At 44.2% G+C, this 22,454-nt stretch overlaps 1 protein-coding gene across 2 annotated transcripts in view; it reads left to right on the plus strand.

Annotated features, from left to right (window-relative positions):
- Positions 1 to 22,454, plus strand: part of CHST11 (carbohydrate sulfotransferase 11) — a 593,353-nt gene that overhangs the window by 260,715 nt on the left and 310,184 nt on the right. For both annotated transcript variants that reach the window (XM_078655806.1, XM_078655816.1), the window contains exon 2: positions 15,812 to 15,897. In XM_078655806.1, coding sequence (XP_078511932.1) covers positions 15,812 to 15,897 — 86 coding nt within the window. The remainder of the gene's footprint in view (positions 1 to 15,811; positions 15,898 to 22,454) is intronic.

Consider the following 22,454-nt stretch of genomic DNA (forward strand, 5'->3'; position numbering starts at 1 on the left):
TATCTTCTCCTGTCCTTCCCCTTATGCATGTCCTGTACCCTCTCTAACCTAACCTTTCCCTCCACATCTTCCTCTTAACTTCTTCCTTTCCCACATCTCCCATCCCACCTCTGTTACCCTCATCTAATTTCTTTACTGTGCTTTTGCTACTATCCTTAGCTTGTCATATGGTCACATTAGGCCCAAGTAGGTACACCACCATTTTACATGCTCACGTTTTAAAATCGCCTTCTTTTCTTAAACACTGACATTTGATACACATTTTGCAGCAGCGGTGCGTCCATTGGGGCGTAGGGGCGTAGCCCCACTAAGCCTGGTGGACGCACCTGCGGCTGCGACAAGAGCACCTAAAAATAAAATGAAGCACAGCGCTTCGGAATCGGGACAGACCAGCTGTAATCGGAAGTGCGCAGGGGGTGGGCCTGGCCTGGTAACCTAGGTAACACAACAACATTCAATAACAAACACACCGGCTGCGAGTTGGACTCTGCGCATGAGGCATTCAGGGCATAAACTTGCCCGCGCATGCGCGTTACCGGCAATTTGACCAGCACGGACCGAAGGGGCCAGGGGGTGCGTCTTTAGCCTGGCCCCGTTGATTTAGAAGGCGCCAGGGCGAGGAGTCTGTGGGCCCCCCTAGCCAATCCTGGCGCTTATGCAGCGGCAGGATTGGCTGGTCCGCGCACTATCATCATGGCCAATCACTGTGACTTCAGCATGTGAAGCCATTCAGTGATTGGCCATGGCCATTCCGATTCGGGGTCCGTGAGCGGTGCGCGCCCTGAATGCACAATAACTTTTAAAATCCTTTACATTGGGTTACACTTCCCATATTGGCAAACATTAACGAGTGCTGTCTAATTATTTACCCTTCCATTCTGTCCTCGATGCTTTGACGGACTCCTCTTGCCTGTGGCTTCAGGCAGCAGTTTTGTCTGTTCATTTACCATGTCAATGGTATATTTATGCTTTTACATCTATTTTGGCTATTGTTTATTGGTAATTTCCACGCTTTGTGTATCTTTTGTGTCCTTTTGCTGAGACTTGTCTCGGTCACGTCCAGACATGAACCGTCATCTGTCGGAAATGCACATTTGCACTGGAGCGGTCTCTTACTCTCTGACTGCTCCCCTTTTTGCCCTCTGATCTTCTCTCCCACCACCCATCCTTGACTAGTGCTGTCTCCTCTCGATGTATCTCTCGATCCCCATCTCTCGTCCTATTATTCTCATTTTCTCTCCATCCACCTTTGTCACGAGCAAACTTTCTCTTTGTGACCCTTACAAGAAAAGAATCCTCGTTTTCAATTACTCAAGCTGTCTGTTTGCCAAATCAAAACCCCACACTTAAAATCTTGGTTTCACCTACTCCACCCCATGCTCTGCAGCCACCTGTTTCCAGCTCAGAGAAGGGGCGAGAAAGAAGAAACGTCAGCGAAAATCCTACCATGCACAACATCGGTCCTGCAATTACAGAAAGAGTACCTTTCATATTGCACGCACAGTGTTATTTAATTAATGCCGAATTGTAAAACAATTGATAAATTGGGACTAATTGAAGGAGATGATTGGCTCTCATGCTTCACTTTTATCTCCCTTGAACCATGCAGGTGAAGTGTAGTGACGTTGTGAGGGTGCAACAGGCCTCAATGCTAGCAATGCAAAAAAGAGTCCCTCTACCTCCCGCTAAGTGGTAAAAAAGAAAGCGATAGTCGGGGGGGGGTCACCCGTGCCTCTGCACCTCCTCCATTAATGACAGTTGTGCCCCAGTCTGACTGAGTGATAGGGGTAACTGGCACAGCCTACCGACCCACTTGTGTTATGGCGTGTATTACTTACTTTACAAGAACCGCAAAGGGTCTTTGGATGGAAATTCAAAGTATTGCATTTTTCTTAATTAAGGCGGGATTGTAGCTCTGAACAATGCTCATGACGGGCAAGAGCATCACAGAGTATACAGTATTCCACATGTGGGCAGAGGACAACCACCCCCCCTCTTTCCCCGCCTACATTGCACCTTCCCTTGCAGGAGTGTTGTAGTATCAGGTCATGACGTCCACAAGGGAAGTTTTAGTAGTGCCAGTTTGTGTGAGTCCCTTAAGAACGAGAACTGTGCACAAATGCATCAGTGTGACAAATGCAGCATGTCTAGGCTCTAATTTGAAGACCGTTCCCTGACAAAGAGGTCTCCGCGCCCCAAAGTTACCAATATATAGGTAGAATATACATTTTATTTGAACTTAGCCAAACGGAAGGTGTCGCGTGCCACTGAAGTGTTCCACTCGCCTTCTTTGTGCCGCGTCATCTGATCCAACCCGTTTAGTGCGGTGACCTAGTATGGCCGCTTCTGATTGCCACTTAATCTGACAGCTGCTTTGACAGTCAAGTTAGGTTGCAACCACCGCCTTTATCCCAAACCTCGTATGAGGCAGACGAGAACATGTACTGTATATAAAACATATCTAACACACAGGAAAGAATTATTGTTTGACGGCTGCATGTTTCAATGCAGTGGAGCTGTCCATGGGTGACTGTGCTCCTAACCAATGGCGTTAACAATTCTTCCATACTATCCACCTTTCCTACTTTTCACATTCCCTTCCACGATCCTTTCCTTCTTTATTTTATTTGTTCTTTCTTTTTTCTTTCCTTCTTCCTTTCATCCTCCATCCCTTCGATTCTCATCCACTGTTTCCTTGTCTTCTTATCCCTCCTCCCCCCTATTTTTCCTTTCCTTATGTCCTTACATTCCTAATCCTTACTTGTTTTAATCATTCCTTCAAATCATCCCTTCTCCCTTCCTTCCCCCCCTATGCTCCCTCCGTCCCTCCGATTCCTTTTGTCTCTTGAAATTTCCCTGTTTCTCTTCCCTCCATCCTTCCTGCTTTTCTCTGTTCCTCTTTTCCTTGCTTGATTTGTTTATAATTCTTTTCACATCGACGGCTCGCTCTATACCATTCAATCTCTGACGTTGCTCCTCTCTGGCTGTGTAAGCTCGAGGAACCATGGAAAAGTTCAACATTAATTCAGTCATTAGTCTCTAGAAAAACGTTTCTGGTAGCAATGACTGTTTTAATCGTATGTACGACTTTTTAATCACCAGGCGTGCTTTACTTTTAATTACTAAATTGGTAATTTAATTGGTATCACTTCTCAGGAATCCAAAGAGATGGGGCTGCGCCAGCTCCTCTAAACGTGCAGCTAACACAGTCAGAAACATGGCTGCATTTCATAGTCCGGCAGATGTTGTGCTTCTTAGCATCTTACATGCCTATCAAAGTTCTGAGCTGAGATTTCCATGAGTCTTATAGTCTGAATTCAGCACCTGAGCATAATAGGGCGGAATGTATGAAGCTCTGTGGTTATACTGAATAAGCAGCTACCTATGTTATGCCATCTATTAATGTAATAACTGCACTTTCACAATTGCTTTATTAACCTTCCTGCTTTCTCAAATTTGCTTGAAAATGCACGATTTTTCTTCTTTTTTTCAAAATTTTCTTGGGGGGGGTAATCCCCCCAAACCCCCCTTTTGGGGTTCGGGCTCGCTCGCTACGCTCGCTCGCTACCGTGCTGGATCACAATCACTTTCCGCCCCACCACTTTCAAATCTCACCCACCGCCCCTGGTGTAGAGATTACATTATTGGCATTGCCAATAGCTCAAACTTTTCAAAACGCGAAACCATTGCATTGTAAATGCTTGTATATTTTGAGAGGGAGACTACCGGCACTTCTCAAGGGAAATGCCATACCTTTAATAGGAGAGTACCAGCACTTCTCAGAAACAAGCATGTACTCTGCCTCCACTTCTATTTTTCCATTTCAAGCACTGTCTATAGGAACAGGAGAGCAGAGGTATCCCCTTTATTATGGCGGCCAGGGGCCCGAATTTACTGGGGGCAGTCCAGCATCAGTCCGGGCCAATTTTAGTCAATTTAACTCGGGTTTTTAGAGAGAGTAAACGAAAGAGTAATGCCCTTTTTCATGTGTTCCAGTGCAAAGTGAGAAAGCTGGCCATAGCAGGAAGCCATTGAGTTAAAACAGACGATGAAAGTTTAAAGTTGCATTCAATTCCACTTATCCCCCTTTGTCTTTGGGTTAGTGTTGTCAATTTAGTCATTTTGTGTCCTTTAGTGGATTTAAAATTATAATCCTGCTTCTGTGCTAGTGCAGTGTTCCAGTTTTTGGGTTTGAAGATCTGTTCACCACAGCTTTAACAGGTATCCGGACCACACGGCAGCGCTAATCTCCCAGACCCATGCTAAACACCGTTCATTATAAACATCAGCAAATAAAATATTACTTGCACTTATAAAATCGCGGTTTTATGGCCAGCATAGATGAATTTACACGTCGGCCTCTCACAGGCAAGGGGCAAAGGAAACAAGGGCTTTTTGTCCCGCGTGCCCCGGCCACAAAGGCACAGGGGTGAAGTTCTACTTAAAATACAAGCCATTCTGAGAGTTTTATGACTGTCGTTGCAGGGCCTGCGTGTTTCTGCGCTATCGTTTCTATTTTGAAATTGAGGTCTATGCGGGTTCTAAATGTAATTATTTAGTTTCATGAATGCCAATGAAAAATGAAGCTGTTAATGTGAGGTGTAAAACAGGGGTATTATTCACAGGGTGTAAGGTCGCCGACCTGTAACAATGCAGCAGTGTTTGCAGCAGGAGTTCATCAAAATGTGAAATATACATGCCTCATTGTAGTGTGCAAAGGCCCCAACGAATATTTAATAGCTGCACTATAATATAATATATCCAGCTGTACTGCGGTCATAGCTCTGGGGGTGGGTGGGGCGGGGAGGGGGGTATCCACTGTGCCCTTGACATGGGGTCAGCAAGGAGGCACTGTGCACCAACAACTGCCCGAGCCATCATCGCACACACAAAGGTTGTGCACAATTTTATTTGCAAAAATTCGCACTGTGTGCCCACCTTGTAACATTACACATGCTTGCAGTGCTTACTTTTTAAAGAAATAAGGGCCAGGACTTTAGTCGTGAGGCCTCTGCAGCTTGCACCCCCCATTGCCACTGCCAGAGTTGCCAATGACAGTACCTACACAACTACTAACCAACACACAGCTACAAGTGTGACAATTCAGACGAGTCCAGGCTCCCAAAGCTATACAAATAGCTTGTGCGGCAGGTATTAGTTGTTTATAATGCATACTGAATTAATAAATAATTAGTGATCTGCTCATCTCTACAGCGCCACCATGTGGCATGTCATAAGTGGCAGTGTCGACAATTAAGTGACAGTGCAGACGATTAAATGTGGGTGCGGAGCACCGGAAACCACCGGCTCAAATTAAGCACTGCCTGATTGAACTGGCTATCCTGCCACTGAAGCATCTTCTCCGTAGACTGCAGGCTAGGGGGCTGCTATCAGAGCTAGATGGACGGACATGACCCAATCCTGCCCCAATAGGCCGATTCTGTTTGCTGCACCTTGAGTCTGGGTCGAACATTTTTGACACGGTTCATTTTGATCCCCAGTCTGTCCCTATATGTTAGAAAAATAACAAAATGGAGCGTATCCCCATCAACACGCACAAACACCTAGGTGGGAAAGGTGAAATAAAATTGAAAGGAAACACTTTTTGCCTAAAAATTGCTACATATTTTGTGTTACACTACTTAGCACTGAACACTTCATGAGCCCGGTGTGAACTCAATGGCATTTGGCAGGCTGCACACCCAAGGCGTCATTCGTCATTATAAGTAGTTAATTGCTTTAATCTATTGTATTTTAAGCACTAGGAATGTGATAGTATAAGTTGCTTTAATTTATGTTTGAATTAAATGTTTGTGTAGCACTGAAAGTCAGAAGCACGCTGTACAGAGCTATAGGCACATATACATTCAATATGGGATTGAAGGGTCTGGCTACACGGTGAAGAAGAGGAGTTTTATTTCAATAAGGGGTGTCTCTTCAACTTTTTCCTAAATTAGAGCAGGGTCAGTGCAGTCATGACAGATATAGTAATGCCCTTCCAGATTCTGGGTGCACATATTACTCTTGGGGGTCTATTTGGATAGCGTAGCTGTGATAAAAATAAGGATGAATATTTCGAAGTATAAGTACGAATGGAAACACTATTTTTCACAAATGTGTAATGGGAGATAACATGCTAGCGTGATCTGTTTAACAGTCGTCTGTATTCCACCCACTTTCTGTGCATTAATACTCTTGTGTAATGAATACAATCCAAACTTTTCCACAAAAAATACTGTTGTGTTCTGAAAATACTTTAAACGGTTAGGAGGTTCCCATTCTGCAAAAAACACAGTTGATGGACTGAATGTAGAACAATGTCATACATTCACCCCAGTACAAGGATGTGGGCCTAAATCCATCGTTTTTTTGCACTCCACACCACCCTGGGTTGGACACTGGCTATATGCAAATCAGCTCTGACCCTGTGCCTCATGGGAACAGTCCAGTCCGAACTACCAAGCCATGTCTTTCCCAGACCGGAATCAAGCACCCATTCTGGCCTGTTTCATGCTGTGCACTGCTCATGGCACGGGCTGGTCACCTGCGGAGGGTTTGGCACAAGGCTGCTGTGTGTAGCAAGGGTTGCGTGCCCACAATGGGTTGGGTGCAGGGCCTAGCCAGAACCAGGAGGCTGAAGGATGTGTGCAATTGTAGGTGGCAGCCCATATATGATTGGATGCATGCCCTCCACCCAATCTCCGCCTCCCACTCCCCCAAAAGGCGTATGGTGCTGGAGTTGACTTCAAAAGAAGGGAGGGGTGCAGGGAACTCTTGGATGTGCTATATAATAAAACTTTTTTTAAAAATCTGTGAAAAATCCCTAGGTTAAAGTATAGGTGTGGTTGGCTTTGTTATATTACCTTAGCACATGTTTATAAAAACCTCAGAAATACCTTTAACCCCTTCCGTGCGGCCGCGATTCTGCACCTGTGCGGCAGAATCGCGAACGGGCGGGGTTATGACGGCCCCCAGCCGGCTGGGGGCCGTCATCAGCATGGAAGGGGTTAAAGACACAATTATGTTTACGAACAACAAATATTTATACCAATAAATGACCGCATTGAGCAGCGAAATGTAATTAAACAACAAGGCCAAATTAGCTCACTAAGTGATATACAATCACAGTCATCTCTTTCGAAGTGATAAGAGTAATGAGATGTGTAATCTCATCAGTAAGATGATTTACAACGCCCGTAATTGGATCTGTTTCATTAAGGCTGAGGTCATGAGAATTGCATTTGGTGTGTAGGTTATGTTTTGCTTCATTGCTATGTAAATTCGGTTTTTACATTTTAATTCGTAATAAAAACTGCTCTTTTAACTACACTGTTTGCGATGGCATCAGTGTAGTTAATCAGGTCAGACTTTCCATAGGAAAGATATTTTTGCTTTCTTAGTAACTTTGGCACCACTTGACAAATCTGCATGAAACTTTCCAAAAAATAAAAGTTCATCCACTTAATGGAAATTTTTGCCCTGATTAGTCAAGCGGGGGCCAAGCAAAAGGGGCGTCTCAAAAGTACAATTTCTCATTATAATTCCCATGGGAAAGTTTGCTTTCCAATACCGAAAAAAACACTGAACGGAATGACACCACATTTGACACAAAGGTAGAGCGTTGCTTCGAAAGCATGCTCTTTTATTTCTGTATATCCATTCAGTAGTTCTCAAGAAATTAGAATTTAAAAAGGTGCTCAGGGCAACATGAAGGGAATAACTCTGATATAAAGTTAGAGTTATCTGGAACGTTGGGTACTGTGATACCTCTGTGGCTCCAAATGTTATCAAAATAGTCAGTTCTGATTGGCCGCTAGAGCTTTTTCTCCCATTGCCCATTTTAGTACTGCGGATCCACATAAGAATCCATGGTATCGGAACAACCTGTTTAAAACCTCGTCTCTTTCTCCCTTTCCTTTCTTTTCTGCCCCTTCTCCTCTTGATTTGCCCACCTTCTCTATCTTGCTTTCTCTTCTAGGTCCTCTTTTTTCACCCTCTCTTTTCCTGTCTGACCCTATATTTTTCTCTATATGTTTCACCAACTCTGTGATGCTCCTTTTTTCACCTGCCTATACCAATTTATCATTCACTTTTACCACATGACCACACTCTTTCCTCCTCTCTACTCTGGCTATCCCCATTTTTCTTCTCTGTTCTCTTTGTGCCCCATCTCACTCTCCCAGTTTGCCCATCTTTGAATCTCATTCTCACTGTTTTCCACTCCCCATGTCCTTCTCCTTATCATCATTTCTTTGTCCAAGTCCCTCTTCACTTTTTCCTTCTGTCCCGTCTTTCTCCTTCCATTTTCCCTCTCTCATCTCTGTAGTCCCACACTTGTATATTCCTCTTCAAGGATGGCGTACAAAGCATTTTGGATTGATCTAGTATCAGATGTAGCTGTGTTCACAGTAACAACAATAGGGGCACCCCTGACATCCTCTTGTCCCCATCCTTTGATTTTGCACCACCCTAATCCATCAGTGTTTCTCTGTAACAGTGACACAGAGGGGAAAAGGGACAGTTAATTTCTTGTTTGGTGGCTGCTAACTTCAAATGTGTCTTCTCATCCCCCACCTTGTTGTTGCGGGATGAGAAATATTAGGTAGAGTTTATGGGGGGAGGAGAGGAAGCAGAAAGTTGAGAAGGGCAATAGAAGGGGTCTTGTGCAGGGGTGGTTGGTAAAGGAGCACAGGGAGGGGTGAGGATGCGTACAAGCCCAAGTGCAGTCTGAGTCCCTGTGTTGTATGACACTCCTGTAGAATATAAGCCCCTTTATACTATGATTTATTTACCTGTATGCGTGCAATGCAGTATGGAGATCTACACTATATAAAACCCTCTGTAGAGTGTACCCCACAAGGTGTGACCATCTCCCTTCTATATGAGCTCCTGTACAATATAATCCTCCTGTACTGTATACAACTCCTGTAAAGCATAAACTTCATGAACAGTCTATAGGCACCCAGCAAAGTATACAACCCACTGTGCCGTATAGCCTACTGTATAGTAGACACTTAGTGCATTCTGAACTCATAGACATTGTCCCCAAAGTTCACTAAATTCACAGGCCTGGATGGCCTCCAGTTAGGCAAAGACAGGCAGCATCAGGTCAAGAAATGTGTTTATCTAAGATCAGGATTGCCTGTGCTCACAACCAGCAAGAGTTCCAATCCCCATAACATAGTGCCTCTGGTACCCACCGACAACCCTGCTACAATTTAAGTACTGCTTTATTATCATATGCCATCAGTGTTACCAACGTCATTTGTTCTAAATGTACGTGACAGCTGTAAGAGCGAGCAGCTTCTTAATCAATAACTTTCTTCAAAACTGCTACTGGTGCATCAAATATATCAGTAATCCATTGTTTCATACTAAGCAAATGATCAAATGCATATAAATGCATGAACTATGATTTAAATGCAAACTTAATTGTCTGAAACCTTCACAGCTTCTTTTTTTCAGACATCAAATTAATGTAAGTGTATAATTGGTTTACATGTGAATACAACCATTGTATGTATATATTGACATTCTTATACATACGGTAACTCCGCTTTGTTTCTAAATAGGCCAATACTTTTTATAGAATGGATAATTTAGGGAATTGGAGTCACTTCCTGTGACATCACTTCCCATGGCATCACTTCCCAAGACCTCACTGCATGTAGCGTCAATACATACGCACCCCCACTATTTTTTGTTTTTAGAACTTGTGTCCTGGACATGGTCAATACAGTAGTTAATGTCCATTGTCCTGTTGCCTGGGCCCTGAGTCAGGTGGGCTTATCAGTAAACCTGGGCGAAGTACTACGCTACGCTCGCGTAGTTTGCGAAATTTGCTCTACTTCGCACTACGTGAATTGCACGTAGCACAGTGCAAACACGCGTAGCATAGCGGTCATTTTTTGCTTGCTCGCGGTCCTCAACGTCAGGTTAGCGACTGCGAGCAAGCAAAATGACATCACGGCAAGACTTTTTCCTCATTGGCGATCAGCAATATCAAGTTGCCGATCGCAAGCGTGGAAAATAAACCTCCCAGCGAGATTCTCAACGCGGGGAGGTCAGGTTTCTCATTGCATGTGGTCGCATATGCTCGCGACCGCTTGCAATGAGAAACTACCAGTCCAAGTTGAGAAAGCTGCTGCGTGAGTAGAAAACTACTCGAGCGTCAGAAAACAACCGCTTGCACTGTGAAAGATGCGGTTTGCACTGATTGCACAGTGCAGACAAGCATCCGGCACTGTGCAATCAGTGCAAACAGCATTTTGCACAGTGCACTACGCATTTTGCGTAGCTACGTGCAGTTCGCGTAGCTACGTGTAGCACTATTACGTAAACTACGCCCAGGGTTAGTTATCAGTCAGCATTATTGACAGGCTCCACTGGCATAATTTTACAGTACTGCCTATATTTATATAAATGTATTGTAAATGTTCATTGAGCTATATTGCCCTTAAGCTTTTAGTTGCCAGCAAACATTTGCCCATTCATCATTTAAGATGCCCCTGCAATGTTTGCTCTGAGCTTGCGCCTGGCCTTCTAGGGAATTGAACTAAAAGGAGCGCACAAAGAGAATAAGAGAGGTGTGTATAGTTCTTAAACAAGGAATTTTTCTGTGAGGAGAAAGAGTGCCTTATGCGAGCTGGGTGTCACCAGTTTCCTTGATGCAGTTCAAAGATGTGCCATTTCATGCTGTGAAGGGGTAATTTGTTAAAGAAGGCACTGACACACCAGCAGGAGCCCAATCAGATGAATTGGAAGAATGTGCTGTCTTGTATTTCTGAACTGCCCAGGCAGTGTTTATTTGCAGCCTTCTCTGAAAGCCATGAGTAGGTCGATTGCAAGCCCTTAAGGTGATACGAATCTCTGTTGTCTTACCCTCCTCTCAGCAGCATTTCTGCTTCACCGCTGTGCTGCTGTCTGTGCTCTTGTCTTCTGTAATGTTAAAACAGCAAATCAGTGGCATAATAATGCTCCCCCTCTGCAGAATGTGATGAGGGACCCTGTTGTGGCACAGATATTCATTGGTCTTGGCATCAATGGGGGCCCCCTGAACGCCCCCCCTCCCCACCTACACTGCAGGGGGCTGCTCGTGAAAGCAGAGTGGCTTTCCTGAGCGTTTAACTATTTCTTATTCCAGGCTATTGCACGCATTTCTGCAAGGTATGCAATGGAATGGCTTAGTGTGCGAGGGGGCCCCTCGAAACAAGAAACACTGGGGGCCTCCTCCCAGTGCTGGACTGGGAACCAGAACTGGCCATGGCAAAGAGCTCGGCCGGCCCCCTGGGAGCGGTCGAGCAGTTTGCCATGGCCGGTTTCGGCCGATTTTGTTACAGGGGTGGCCCTATAACAAAAACGGCCCCCAGGGGCCCAAAATCGCCCTCTACCCTAGCGGCCCACCGGGGAAACGCCCGGTGCATGCTACCGCTAGTCCGGCCCTGCCTCCTCCCAACCCCCGCACTGTGGGGGGGGGCTCCTTTAGGCCCCTGCAGCAAATGACATCTATTGTACCAGCGCTGTAGAATTTGAGCCTATTGCTGCTATAGGTCAGTTGATGTCAAACACTGGGCGTGAGGGCAGCTTTCCCGCATGTTTAGGTTCGAAAGAGAGAGAACAAAGGTGGGTTGAGCTCCTATGAAGCAGCCTGACCCTGGGTTTTGGGCGGTCCATACCTGGTGAAGCAAAACATGAACAGTGGTCAAAGGAGCCAAAATGGAGTCATGGGGATAGTGGGCTGTAGACCCCTGACTACAGCGTAAAGGCAGTCCTAGCGATGCGCCCCGTCTGAAGCTTACTAGTAAAGTGATTCTTTTCAATAGATCCATACAGGTGTCTGAAGAATATCAACGGGAAGAAGACATGTTTATGTTTAGCAATTTATGGACCATGTTATTTCAGTCGCCTATAATGCTAAGCATTTAGGGGCCAATATTTTAAAAACTTTTAAAATCTTGTTTGGACCAAGTCCTTGTGGAAATAGAAAAGGTATTTCAAAATTTGGTAGACCTGCTGCATGCAGTATCTGTTCATGCTGCAATTGGCAACACCCCCGCCCCAATATTGTTGGTTGACGTGTAATGTAGTCTCACGAAGTTGTGATCACTTTCATTATATTGTGATTTGCACATTTTTTCTGGTAAAAGTGATTCCATACATTGTTGTTTACTCTGTATCTTTTTTTTAAAAACAGATTTTATTTGTCACAGGTCACATATATCGCATAGCTCCGTAACCCGGAGACTGTATCACACATCAATGAAATTACAATAATGCCGTAGACTTTTATATCAGCTAACAATCCCCCAGCCCAACCCCCCCTCGATTGCATATACACCATCCCAACTAAAGGATTGCATGACCAATGTAGCACACTGAGTCCGTCCAGCACCCCACAGATCGCTATCTTCATCCCAATTCAATTAGGTACAATGGATGCCTCCTCCGGAGGCGGGTCAAGCTCCAATCCTCTATAGTCTGCCCACCTTTTCCAAATTTTAAAATGCTTGCGGGGGCATCCCCTGGCAAGAAAAATTGGCAGCTCAAGCCCCTTGTTTACTCTGTATCTTAACCTGAAAAAACTATAGAGAATAACCTATGTCTAAAACAGACTTCTTTTTCAAAATAATTTTATAATGTTTGATATATGGAATTATACTGTGTACGTTTGACTGTATGTGCACTCTGGTGAATTGTGACATTTCACTTAATTTAGACGTAATGCTAGTTTATATCATGCAGCCAGAGTTTCCAAAGACTGTCCGTACTTAACGTGAACAGAGTGTCAACCTATGCTATCGAAAGTATGCTATAGCCTATGAATTATGCTGGAGAAGATGATCTTTTAAATTGTTCCTCAACCCTATTTTGTATTGACCAATTAGTAACTCAAAATGCCTTTTAAAAACGGACAATTTTCCAAAGTGTTTAAAAACAATGCAGTGATGATGCCCGACACTTCAAGTGTGACTCTTTTGTGCCACTGATCCATGTCTGTTGAGAGACAAGGCACATGCTTGTTAGGTCTCGCCTGACCCAGCGCTTGCGCTGTCTTAGGGCGAGACATTTAGTAAGTGGGTTCTCAAAGTGCTACCCACTGCTTTTGCTGGCCTAAAGCTTGCATTCACGAGAGCGTGAGCATGCACAGCTGCCAGCTTTCAGCACCAGAGGCGCCATCTGGAACGTGATTACTTTCACTTTCGCGGTGCTGCGCGCACCCCTGCTTTCACTTTTGACGTCCAAATGCAAAGCACCTTGTTCTTTGCCGGCGCTCGCGACCCCTGCTTCACTATTGCCGTCTTTTTCTTTTACGAGCGCGGTCGCTCACTTATATTTTCTTCCCGCTGCCATGATTTTTGCTTTCACACGAGTGCGGCCGCTCACAGCACAACGGTGTTGAATTAGCAGGTAGGGTCCAGCCGACTTCAGACCAGCAACGATACAGGCGGAGCCACACTCCGCCTCCTTGCTTCGCACTGTGCATCAGAAGCGGGCGGCGCCTAGGTTCACACTAATGGAGCAACTTGCACCTCAGCTGTGCCAATCCAGTGAGGTGCCAGAAACAGGGGGGTCGCTACAACCAGCATAGCGGGCCCTGAGCCGGGTCCTAAGTGCAACCAGCAAGCAGTGTACACTCTCAGGCTCCCTTGGGCGACCCCCGTCCCTTGTCTGCAGTTACTAGGGAGAAGGTCACACTCACAGCGCGTCCGAATGCTCCACATTGGCTCCTACCACACACCTGCATCGCACCACCCCCTCAGCTTCAAGGGGGCAGCTAGGGGTATCACGGCACCACAGGGCTTCACAGTCCATGGCCCACTAGATCACCACTCTGCAGTTTGCAGCCGGGAATCGGCTCCACCTCTTCACCTCTCAGCACCGGATATCAGCAGCTTAGCGCCAGCAGCCTTGCCTCTCGGCCGTGGCCTAACTCCCAGCCATTTTAGAAGGGGCCCCCAGTCCTGCCACAATGCTGTTTCCAGCGGTGCCTTCTCCTTCAGGCATAACAGGGCAATCAGGAAGCACGGGAAGGGACTCTGCGGGCACAGAGCAGGGTTCACCGTAGAATAATCACCGGATAAACGGGGCAAAGAGCATAGCTCACTTAGAGCACTCCCGCCATGATGGCTGCTCAAGCCACAACCCCCAACCTCCCTCATATTATATTGTATTCATGTGAAGTGTTATTTAACCTACAGGATTTGGGGATTATATACTATGGTTTTCCTTACATGATGTTATATAAGACAGACAAACATAAGTGTGATGAAGTGGATTCCTCACACCTCCGGACCCAGTGCCACTGCCCCCGCTACATTATTGAGACCTACGCCGCTGGGCGTGACATGTCAACCCCACGCCCCAACTTGCAAACATGAAAGCAAATAAGCGTAGGCATGAGATCAGAAACAGGTGAGAAAGTTCAGGAGGCTACTGCACCTGCTTTAGAGATGTGTATGTACCTGCAGGGCACCTGCTCGACTCTCAACAGAGCTGACCCGATCTCTCATTTCTCTGGGAACTAAAACGTCTATCACTGAGCTTGGGGCGACAACACACCGTGTTCATGACCTGGGGTTTTCTATGCATGTGAAGAAGCCAACCAATTAGCTGCCGAAATCTCACCAATCCTAATTACGGCACACAGTATCCCAGGTCTTCCCTATGAAGCAACGAGCTTCCGCTTTTGCTTGTGAGAAAAATAGTGCCTGTTCGTTTACGTTGGTACGCTGGAAGGGCCAAGAGCTGGGAAATAAAATAGAAACTATATACAATATTTACTAATCTTTTGTAACATTGCAATTATATCTGTACTTGCTCTAATAATTGTTTAGAAATGATCAAGACAGATCACAAATAATGTTTTGCCGATTTCTTCACAGGCTTCCTGTTTGAGTGAGAAAATAAGTACATTATGCTGGGCCTCTGCTCTTTTTTTTAAACATTGTATTGGTTGTCATGTAACTCACCTACAGATCTTACAACGATGTGTAGTCAAAGTTTTTATCAAACGTTTCACATTATAATTTCAAGTTTTCCCATCTGCATCTGTTTTTTATGTGCTCGACTTCAATCAATGCTAATGATTAATAGTACCAGGTTAACAACTGTGAAACTTTTAAAGCTGGACCGGTTTAGAACTTTAGCCTTGAATGTTAATAATCAAATCTAGAATAATTGTCACTGGAGTAGTTAGCTGTGTGATTTCCTTGTTTGTTGGATATCTATTGTGACAGTGGGGGTACTGTGGTGGGGACGGCTCTGTTATATCAATGTCACCATGTATTCCGTTTCAAATAGATTTAAACTCACACTATGTAAAGGGGTAGTAAAAAAAGAAGAACAAGCATTGGCATAGTCAATAGGTCTCGGCCATGAGACCTTATAAGGTTTAGCCATGCAACAGTTGATGTTGTTGCACCAAGGATATTGTGTTGCATAACTAAATACTTATAAGGTCCTAAAAGCGAGACCTGTTGGCTATGCCAATGCTTGTTTTTATTGTGTACGTGAGTATAAGTGCATGACTGCGTTCCCTGCAACTTGCCTTTAATGGCTAAATACTAGTCTGAAATGGTGGTCTGCTTACTTGTAGCTACAAAAATGACCCTGAATAACGTGATTCGGCAGTGTTGAAAGAGCATCGCTTTCTTAAAAGGATGTTGGCTCCACTAAAAAGATATTGAAATCTAAAATAGAAGTAATATGTCAATATTTGTTTTTCTTCCTGGATTTGTTTAAATGTGTTTAATCGTTTTGGCAGCATGGTTTGTTGTACTTAATTGTTTTTGTTTTCTCCCTTTTTCCTTAGTCATGCGCAGGAATCCATTTGGAATGGACATCTGTTGTCGAAAAGGGTCTCGAAGCCCCCTTCAAGAACTTTATAATCCAATCCAGGTTAGTGTACTCATGTTAGTCAATGCATATCTTCCCGATAGCCAGCCTTGGCGCCGCAATATGGGGAACATATCAAGCCCTGTCACACATTCTGAGCCAATCTCTCCGAGCTTTCTGGTTTTATGCTATTCGATCCATATGTTACTCAACCATTGTCTTTCAGGGGGATGTGTCTCCAGTGTACTAGTTTGGTTGGAGGCATTATGCACTTCATGAAAAAAATTAAAAACCTACCTGAATTTGGCTTGGCCAACAAAGTTTAATTCACCTATCCTGCAGCCAGATGTCTCACCCAGCATGGATGAGACATCAAGCAACAGGGATTTGTGTTTACCAGAAATTACCTGAGTGGGCATGAGTAATGGCCACTGCCCTGACGTTACCTCAGCAGTAACAGGGAATGGCCATCGCTCAGCCACGTTCGACTGGGGAAGTTCAGTCGCCATATAAAAAAGGTACGAACCTGCCCCTCGCTCCACAGTTCTAAAACCTGCTGGTAACATTGATCTACAGTAAGCTTAACATAACATTTGTTGGAAGAGTTGAGTTGTGTTTTTCAACTTCACACTCAGAGTCTCAAAGAAGCAATTCCATTGGGCTAGAGGGCAAGGTCCTGTAAGGAAATCTGAGAACAATTTTGTATTTCTTTAATTAAAATGTTGTTCATATAGGCTGTCATTTCTGAAAGCCATAAAGAGTACATTATTTGTATTTTAATATTTATGTGTGCCATTTATATGGCATGATATAAGGAAATCAATTGTCCCGTTCAACGGTATGTAAATCAAACAAATCAACAACAATATGTTGTCCAAACTCATGTAATGGCGCTTATGAAAAGACTCAAATAAAAAAAAAAGACCAGAATTGATCACCATATTTCATTCACACAATTCACGAGAAAGGGCATGAAGTTACCGCAAGTAGTACACAAGGCATAACATAAAATGGAAAAGACAATGAGCCCCAATAGGAGCAACCAGTGGCCAGATGTTCTGAAAGAGGTCAGTCCAATAGAGCATTGTTATGACAGTGATATCCCTGAGAGTAATCCCGAATGTTTTTTAGGGTACTTGTGGGAAGTTCATTTTACGACCTAGATGGGTGATTCGATGGGTCATCATCGTGACTGTCTTAAATTTTGGAATCCATTTGAGATGGATGATCTAGAACTAGGTTAAGGACCCAAGTACAAACTAGCATCACTCTAGGGAACAGAGCACGCAAGTGGGAAATTGTCATAAATGAGGAAATTGTTGTCCGAAACCATGAAAATGTGGTTCTTTCTCTTTAACATTGGGGTGGTTCACGTAATTAACTCAAGGAGACTGTGGAACAATAGGGAGCATCACTGTTCAGTGGGCTTTGCGATGCCAACATTCAAATGCCAGGAAAGCATGCTGAAAGCAAATCTTAGTGATGAGAGGAGTTGGTGCATAGATCACTGGACCCTACATATGCCCTATGTTTACTTGAGTTCACAGATCATGTTTACAACAGCATTCTGAGTCGGCTGTAACTGATGCATAAAGGCGACCAGCTGGATGTGGTGCTATAGACCAGTATATAATTTCCTGCCGCACCATCAAGTTGGCTCAGTGGCTTTAAGAACAAGGATCCTCTTTCTTTTATGTTTATTTAGTTGTGTTCCTAAGAGTCAGAATAGATCAGTGACTTGTTTGGCTGCATGATACACATCCACGTTCCACCACAGTACCGTAGGATCACTTATACTTTGCTAAATTCGCTGTGTGCCATCTGCAAGGGATCGTGCCTCTCAGAGATATAATTAATTATGCAACACCTCTGTAGGCATATTTTGTAAATGCTTTATTATATGTTGTACTTGCGCCGGAGGAGGATTACAGACACCTGCAGTGACGACACCTGCTCACAGCTTCCAATGCAGGATCAATAGGATAATGAACGGGTAACTGCTGGAAACACCAGAACGTTCACCTATCTCTCCCCGCATGCTTCACGTGGGAGGGAGAGTGCAACAGTATCATTGGACTGGCGCCATCCCTCTCTGTCAGTTAAAAGAAACGACAAATAGTTTAGCTCAGTGGCACATTTTCTTTTAATTCCATTTTTTCAGATTCAAAAGTAGAATTGAGGGAGCATATCATTTGTGATTCGATCATCAAAAGCTGTGGTTATGTTCTGCATGCTGTAGTAATGTCGCAAATTCCAGTTTGCTGACAGGGATATGCTAACCCTGCACTTTAATCCCACATAAAACTTTGATTTAATTTTCTTTTCATCTCATGGTTTGTTAGGGGTGGTTATTGAACTGGTGCTCCTGGTGGTTAGGTGGTGATAAAACCTCCTTTTCTTATCAATCTTTCTATTTTTGCCATACATTCAATGCAGAGTTTACCAGTCACCAGTATCCTAAAGCCACCAGGCCTTGATCCAGTTGTCGAACTCGTGTGCAGCCCATGGAGACTGGGGCGGCTCTTCAGTGGCCCACACTCCTGTCTACAGCCACACACTCAAGGCGCAAGCAGCTGAACTGGTGTGCATACGATCACCTGGGATGTGAACTGTGAAGGGAGTTGGCAACATTTCAACTCTCTCTTTATGAGTGGCCCGTTAAAATTCCCTGCTCCAGAATTACTGATATCCAGGATTCCAGTAATCCTGCGGGTGGGAGAACAATGGGGAGTGTGTGTTTTTGGGGAATAACCGGTAGGGATGAGTGTTTGTGCGTCAATTAATTTTTTTTTGAGTTTTATATAGCGCAAACTAGACCCGAGACATCGGGTACCAGAGAGCTTTACACGAGCACCAGTTTCATTACAGAAGGACACATTCATTTGTGTTAGGCACACACAGGGAGAATAAGTGATTTGCCCAGAATCACAGGATGTTGAGCGTCGTTGCCAAGACTCGAACTTGGTTCCCCAGCTTCGAGGTTGACCGCTCTAGCCGTAAGGCTACATCCTCTCCCCAAATTTCCTGTATATTTTTCCCTGGAGTTTCAGTAGCTAAAATTTCTGTGTGAAAAACAAAAACGTATAATTCCAGTGGGCCTTATAACTCCTGTTCATGGGAATTTGCAGGGCACTTGTAATGAGGGCCTTAGCGTTTCAACCATATTGAGTTTAAAGAATGGTTTAGAGTAACCTGTGCTTCATGACAAACATTACATACAACACCCCCATCTCAACTTTATTCTAGGTAACTTGTATTTTTTGTTATTTGTTTTTACAGTTTTTTATATGACAATCAATGGTTCACCAAGCACCGAGAAGTGCTTGACAAAGGAGGCACACGTAATGCATTCTACAAAAAGTAGGTATATAATTTAGTCAGCAAATAATCTGCAACAGTTAAAGTATAGAGATTTTCCAACAGGTTTAGCCAGTGCTTAATTTGTTAAACATGAAGTGTCAGGACTCTCATCAGGAGGCCACTGCAGTGTACACCACACATTGTCCCTACCATGCTGCCAATGATAGTAACAACACAACTACTAACTATCACACTCCTACAAGTGTGACAATTCAGGCTATTCCAGGCCCCCAAAGCTATAAGAATGGCTTGGGCAGCAGGTAATAGGCATTTTAGTATATATTGAATTCATAATTAACTGTTGTTGTGGTCATCTCTAAATCAGCCAGACAGCGCCACCTTGTGGCAGACTGTTACAATCGCCGATGTTGGCAATTAAGTGCCAGTGCCGAGCAACAAAACCACCAGCTCAAATTAAGCACTGGTAGGGTTTTAAAGGTTTTAAGAACAGTTAAAACACTTCATTGACTGGGGAGGCGGTCTGTAAACTAGGCCATCCAATGAAAACATTTTAGATTCATGCGGGGTTGCTTTTGATTTACAAGTTGGCCATATGAATGGTATTACCCCAACAAGAGCACACCCTTGTTGGTTACATGTCTGTCCATTTCTGGCCAATCAAAAACAAGCGATTGATAAAAGCACTCATAGTGGCAGCTTGCGGGCTCATGTAGATTCCCTGTGCTGGCCTTATGTTAAAGAGGTGGAAATGCTGTATCTTGGGACCAGTGTAAGGGGCCGTGTGACTGCTGAGTGCCATCGGCAAACTGCTTTATTGTACCATCTCTCCTCCTAATCATCATTAGTTTAATACAACGTATTAGTGTTGTTATAGGTATACTGAACACCAGTGCTTAATTTGCAACAACAAAAAAAGGTGGTGCTAGGCCCTTCCTCAGGAGGCCACTGCAGCTTGCACCGCCCATTGCCCCTGCCAGTAACAATACCAACATCACTACCAAGCATTGTAACCCTACAGGTGTGACACTTCAGAATGTTCCAGGCCCTCAAAACCATGCCAATGGCTTGGGCAGCAGGTATTAGTCCTTTTAAATGTTTATTTAATTAATAAACAACTGTTGTGTGTGCATCTTTAATTTAAACAAACAGCACTACCATGTGGCAGACTGTGATACATGCCGGTGTTAGTAAATAAGTGCCGGTGCCGAGCACCAGAAACTTCCAGCTAAAATTAAGCACTGGATTTAACAGCGTAAGGGGGGGACACCGGCCGCTGACCGGCGTATAGGAGTGCATGGTCACACAGAATGGAGTCTCTTTCCAAAGGGGTCATAAAGGACAGAGAAATAGGCGAGCAGCTGAATCACAAGTGAGTGGAGCATTCACACTTATATGAGGACTCCCATTCAAGAATGGGCTGTCGCTACAACATTAAGAAGATCTGTGGCAGGCAGGAAAAAGAGCGCCCCCAACCCACAAACACACCTGAGAGTAAGCAGGAGAGGTGTGGTCATCTGAGTTAGCGAGTGGAAGGTGGAATTGGGTGTTATTTATATCACAGGCATTCATAAGGAGGAAATAGGAAGTTGAAAGCAGAAAAAGAGGGGTGTTTGGGAAGAGAAGCCAGGTGACATGTGCAAGGAGTGTTAACACCCCAAGGCAGTGGCAGGAGAGTGAGTATTAAGTTATGATCATAATGGGGTCTGTTTTTGAGCCTTGCTAAAACACCCCCTGTGTGGGTTTTTCCCTACTGTCATGCATATTTGAGAAAGGATGAATGTAGACCAAGGTGTGAAACAACTGCTATCGTGATAGCCACAGAAGCAACATAAGGAAGCTCTTTTTAGCCAACTGGGTGGTAATTGTATGGATACTTGTACAGAAAAAGCGGTCGAGGCAATGAATGATTATGGCATTTATAGAGCACAGTCATTCAAACGAGATTATCCTGGCGCTAACTCAGACACCAACTGAACTTATAATCACTGCAACAAGGAAAGGACCACAGACCTTGAGCAAGACGGCAGAACAACGAATAGGTGAATCCCGCCCAACTATATTACCGAATAGCAAAGTATCTGGTGCAAGAAAAAGCCCAGTCTTCAGACTCTTCTTAAAGCTGGTTTCATTTTCTATAAACCAAAGCAGGCCTGGAAGTTGACTCCAAACACCTAAAGCCATAAAGACTTAGGAAACCCGGATTTAAGTCTGAAAGTTGGAGGCTTTAGAAGAATGGCAGAAGACTAGGCAGCAAGATATTTGAGACCCGAAGCATGAAATGCTTTGAAGACCAGAACGAGGATCTTGAATAGGATCGCCAATGTCAGTAATGGACTTTAAGACTGTTTGGGCCAGGCTTGTGGAGGGGGCGGTGCTATAGCAGTCAGGATAGATGTCAGGCTGAAAGGGCTTGGTTGACCTTTGTATGCCATCTTAGCTATGCCTCTGCATGCAGGTGTAAGAAAGCACAGTCACTGGTTGCCACACTTGCTGTGCCCAATCAAGGATTACTCAGGATGGGCAAAAGCAGTTCTCTCTCCCCTAAGTGTGATGGATTTTCTTCTAACAGACAATTCATAAAAAGTAACCAGACTTTTGGGTGCACTTCGAATGGAGAGCATGTATCAGTGATGCAATAATGAGGTGGTAAAACCACAAATTGGCAGGAGACGCTCTCATTAACAGAGCTTAAGCGTTTTGCTCGAGTAGCGGAGGAAGCAGTCTATCCCGGTGCTGTCTTTGAAAGGGTTAATCAATTCTTTGCAAATATTTTCATGAATTATTTTGGTCAGTACAGTGGCTTCGTATTCTGTACTTAGTCACATGCCAATGCTCTACAAAGCCCACAAAATAAACCTCTGAAGAAACCTTGTACTACATTCCTGTAGTTTCTGATTGTGTGTCTGTGCCAGCGACCAATCAAATCTTCCACTTACCTTTGGTTTACATGTCTCATAAAAAAGAAGTCCAGCTAAAAAGCTTTTTCATTTAATTAGGTTATCGTGCTCTTTTAATGTCCTTGAGAAGTTGTTGGACTACAGAGAAGCGATAACTAAAAAAACAAATTGAGGAGCTACACCCCACCATGATCTATGAGGCAGAACATCTTGTGATAAAATGTAAATCAAAAATGCACTGAATGAGCCTATTGTAGTTTTCTATATCCCACCTCAATCCCCCATTAGCCAACTCAAGTCAGCAATCAACCAATAAGAGCACATTCTAGTTGATTATGATGGTCCCAGGATTGGCATTACCATTTTAGTAGTCTACCATCAGCCCACCATCAACCCACTACG

This window comes from Lissotriton helveticus, chromosome 1_1 (genome assembly GCF_964261635.1).
Source record: "Lissotriton helveticus chromosome 1_1, aLisHel1.1, whole genome shotgun sequence".
Taxonomy (NCBI): domain Eukaryota; kingdom Metazoa; phylum Chordata; class Amphibia; order Caudata; family Salamandridae; genus Lissotriton; species Lissotriton helveticus.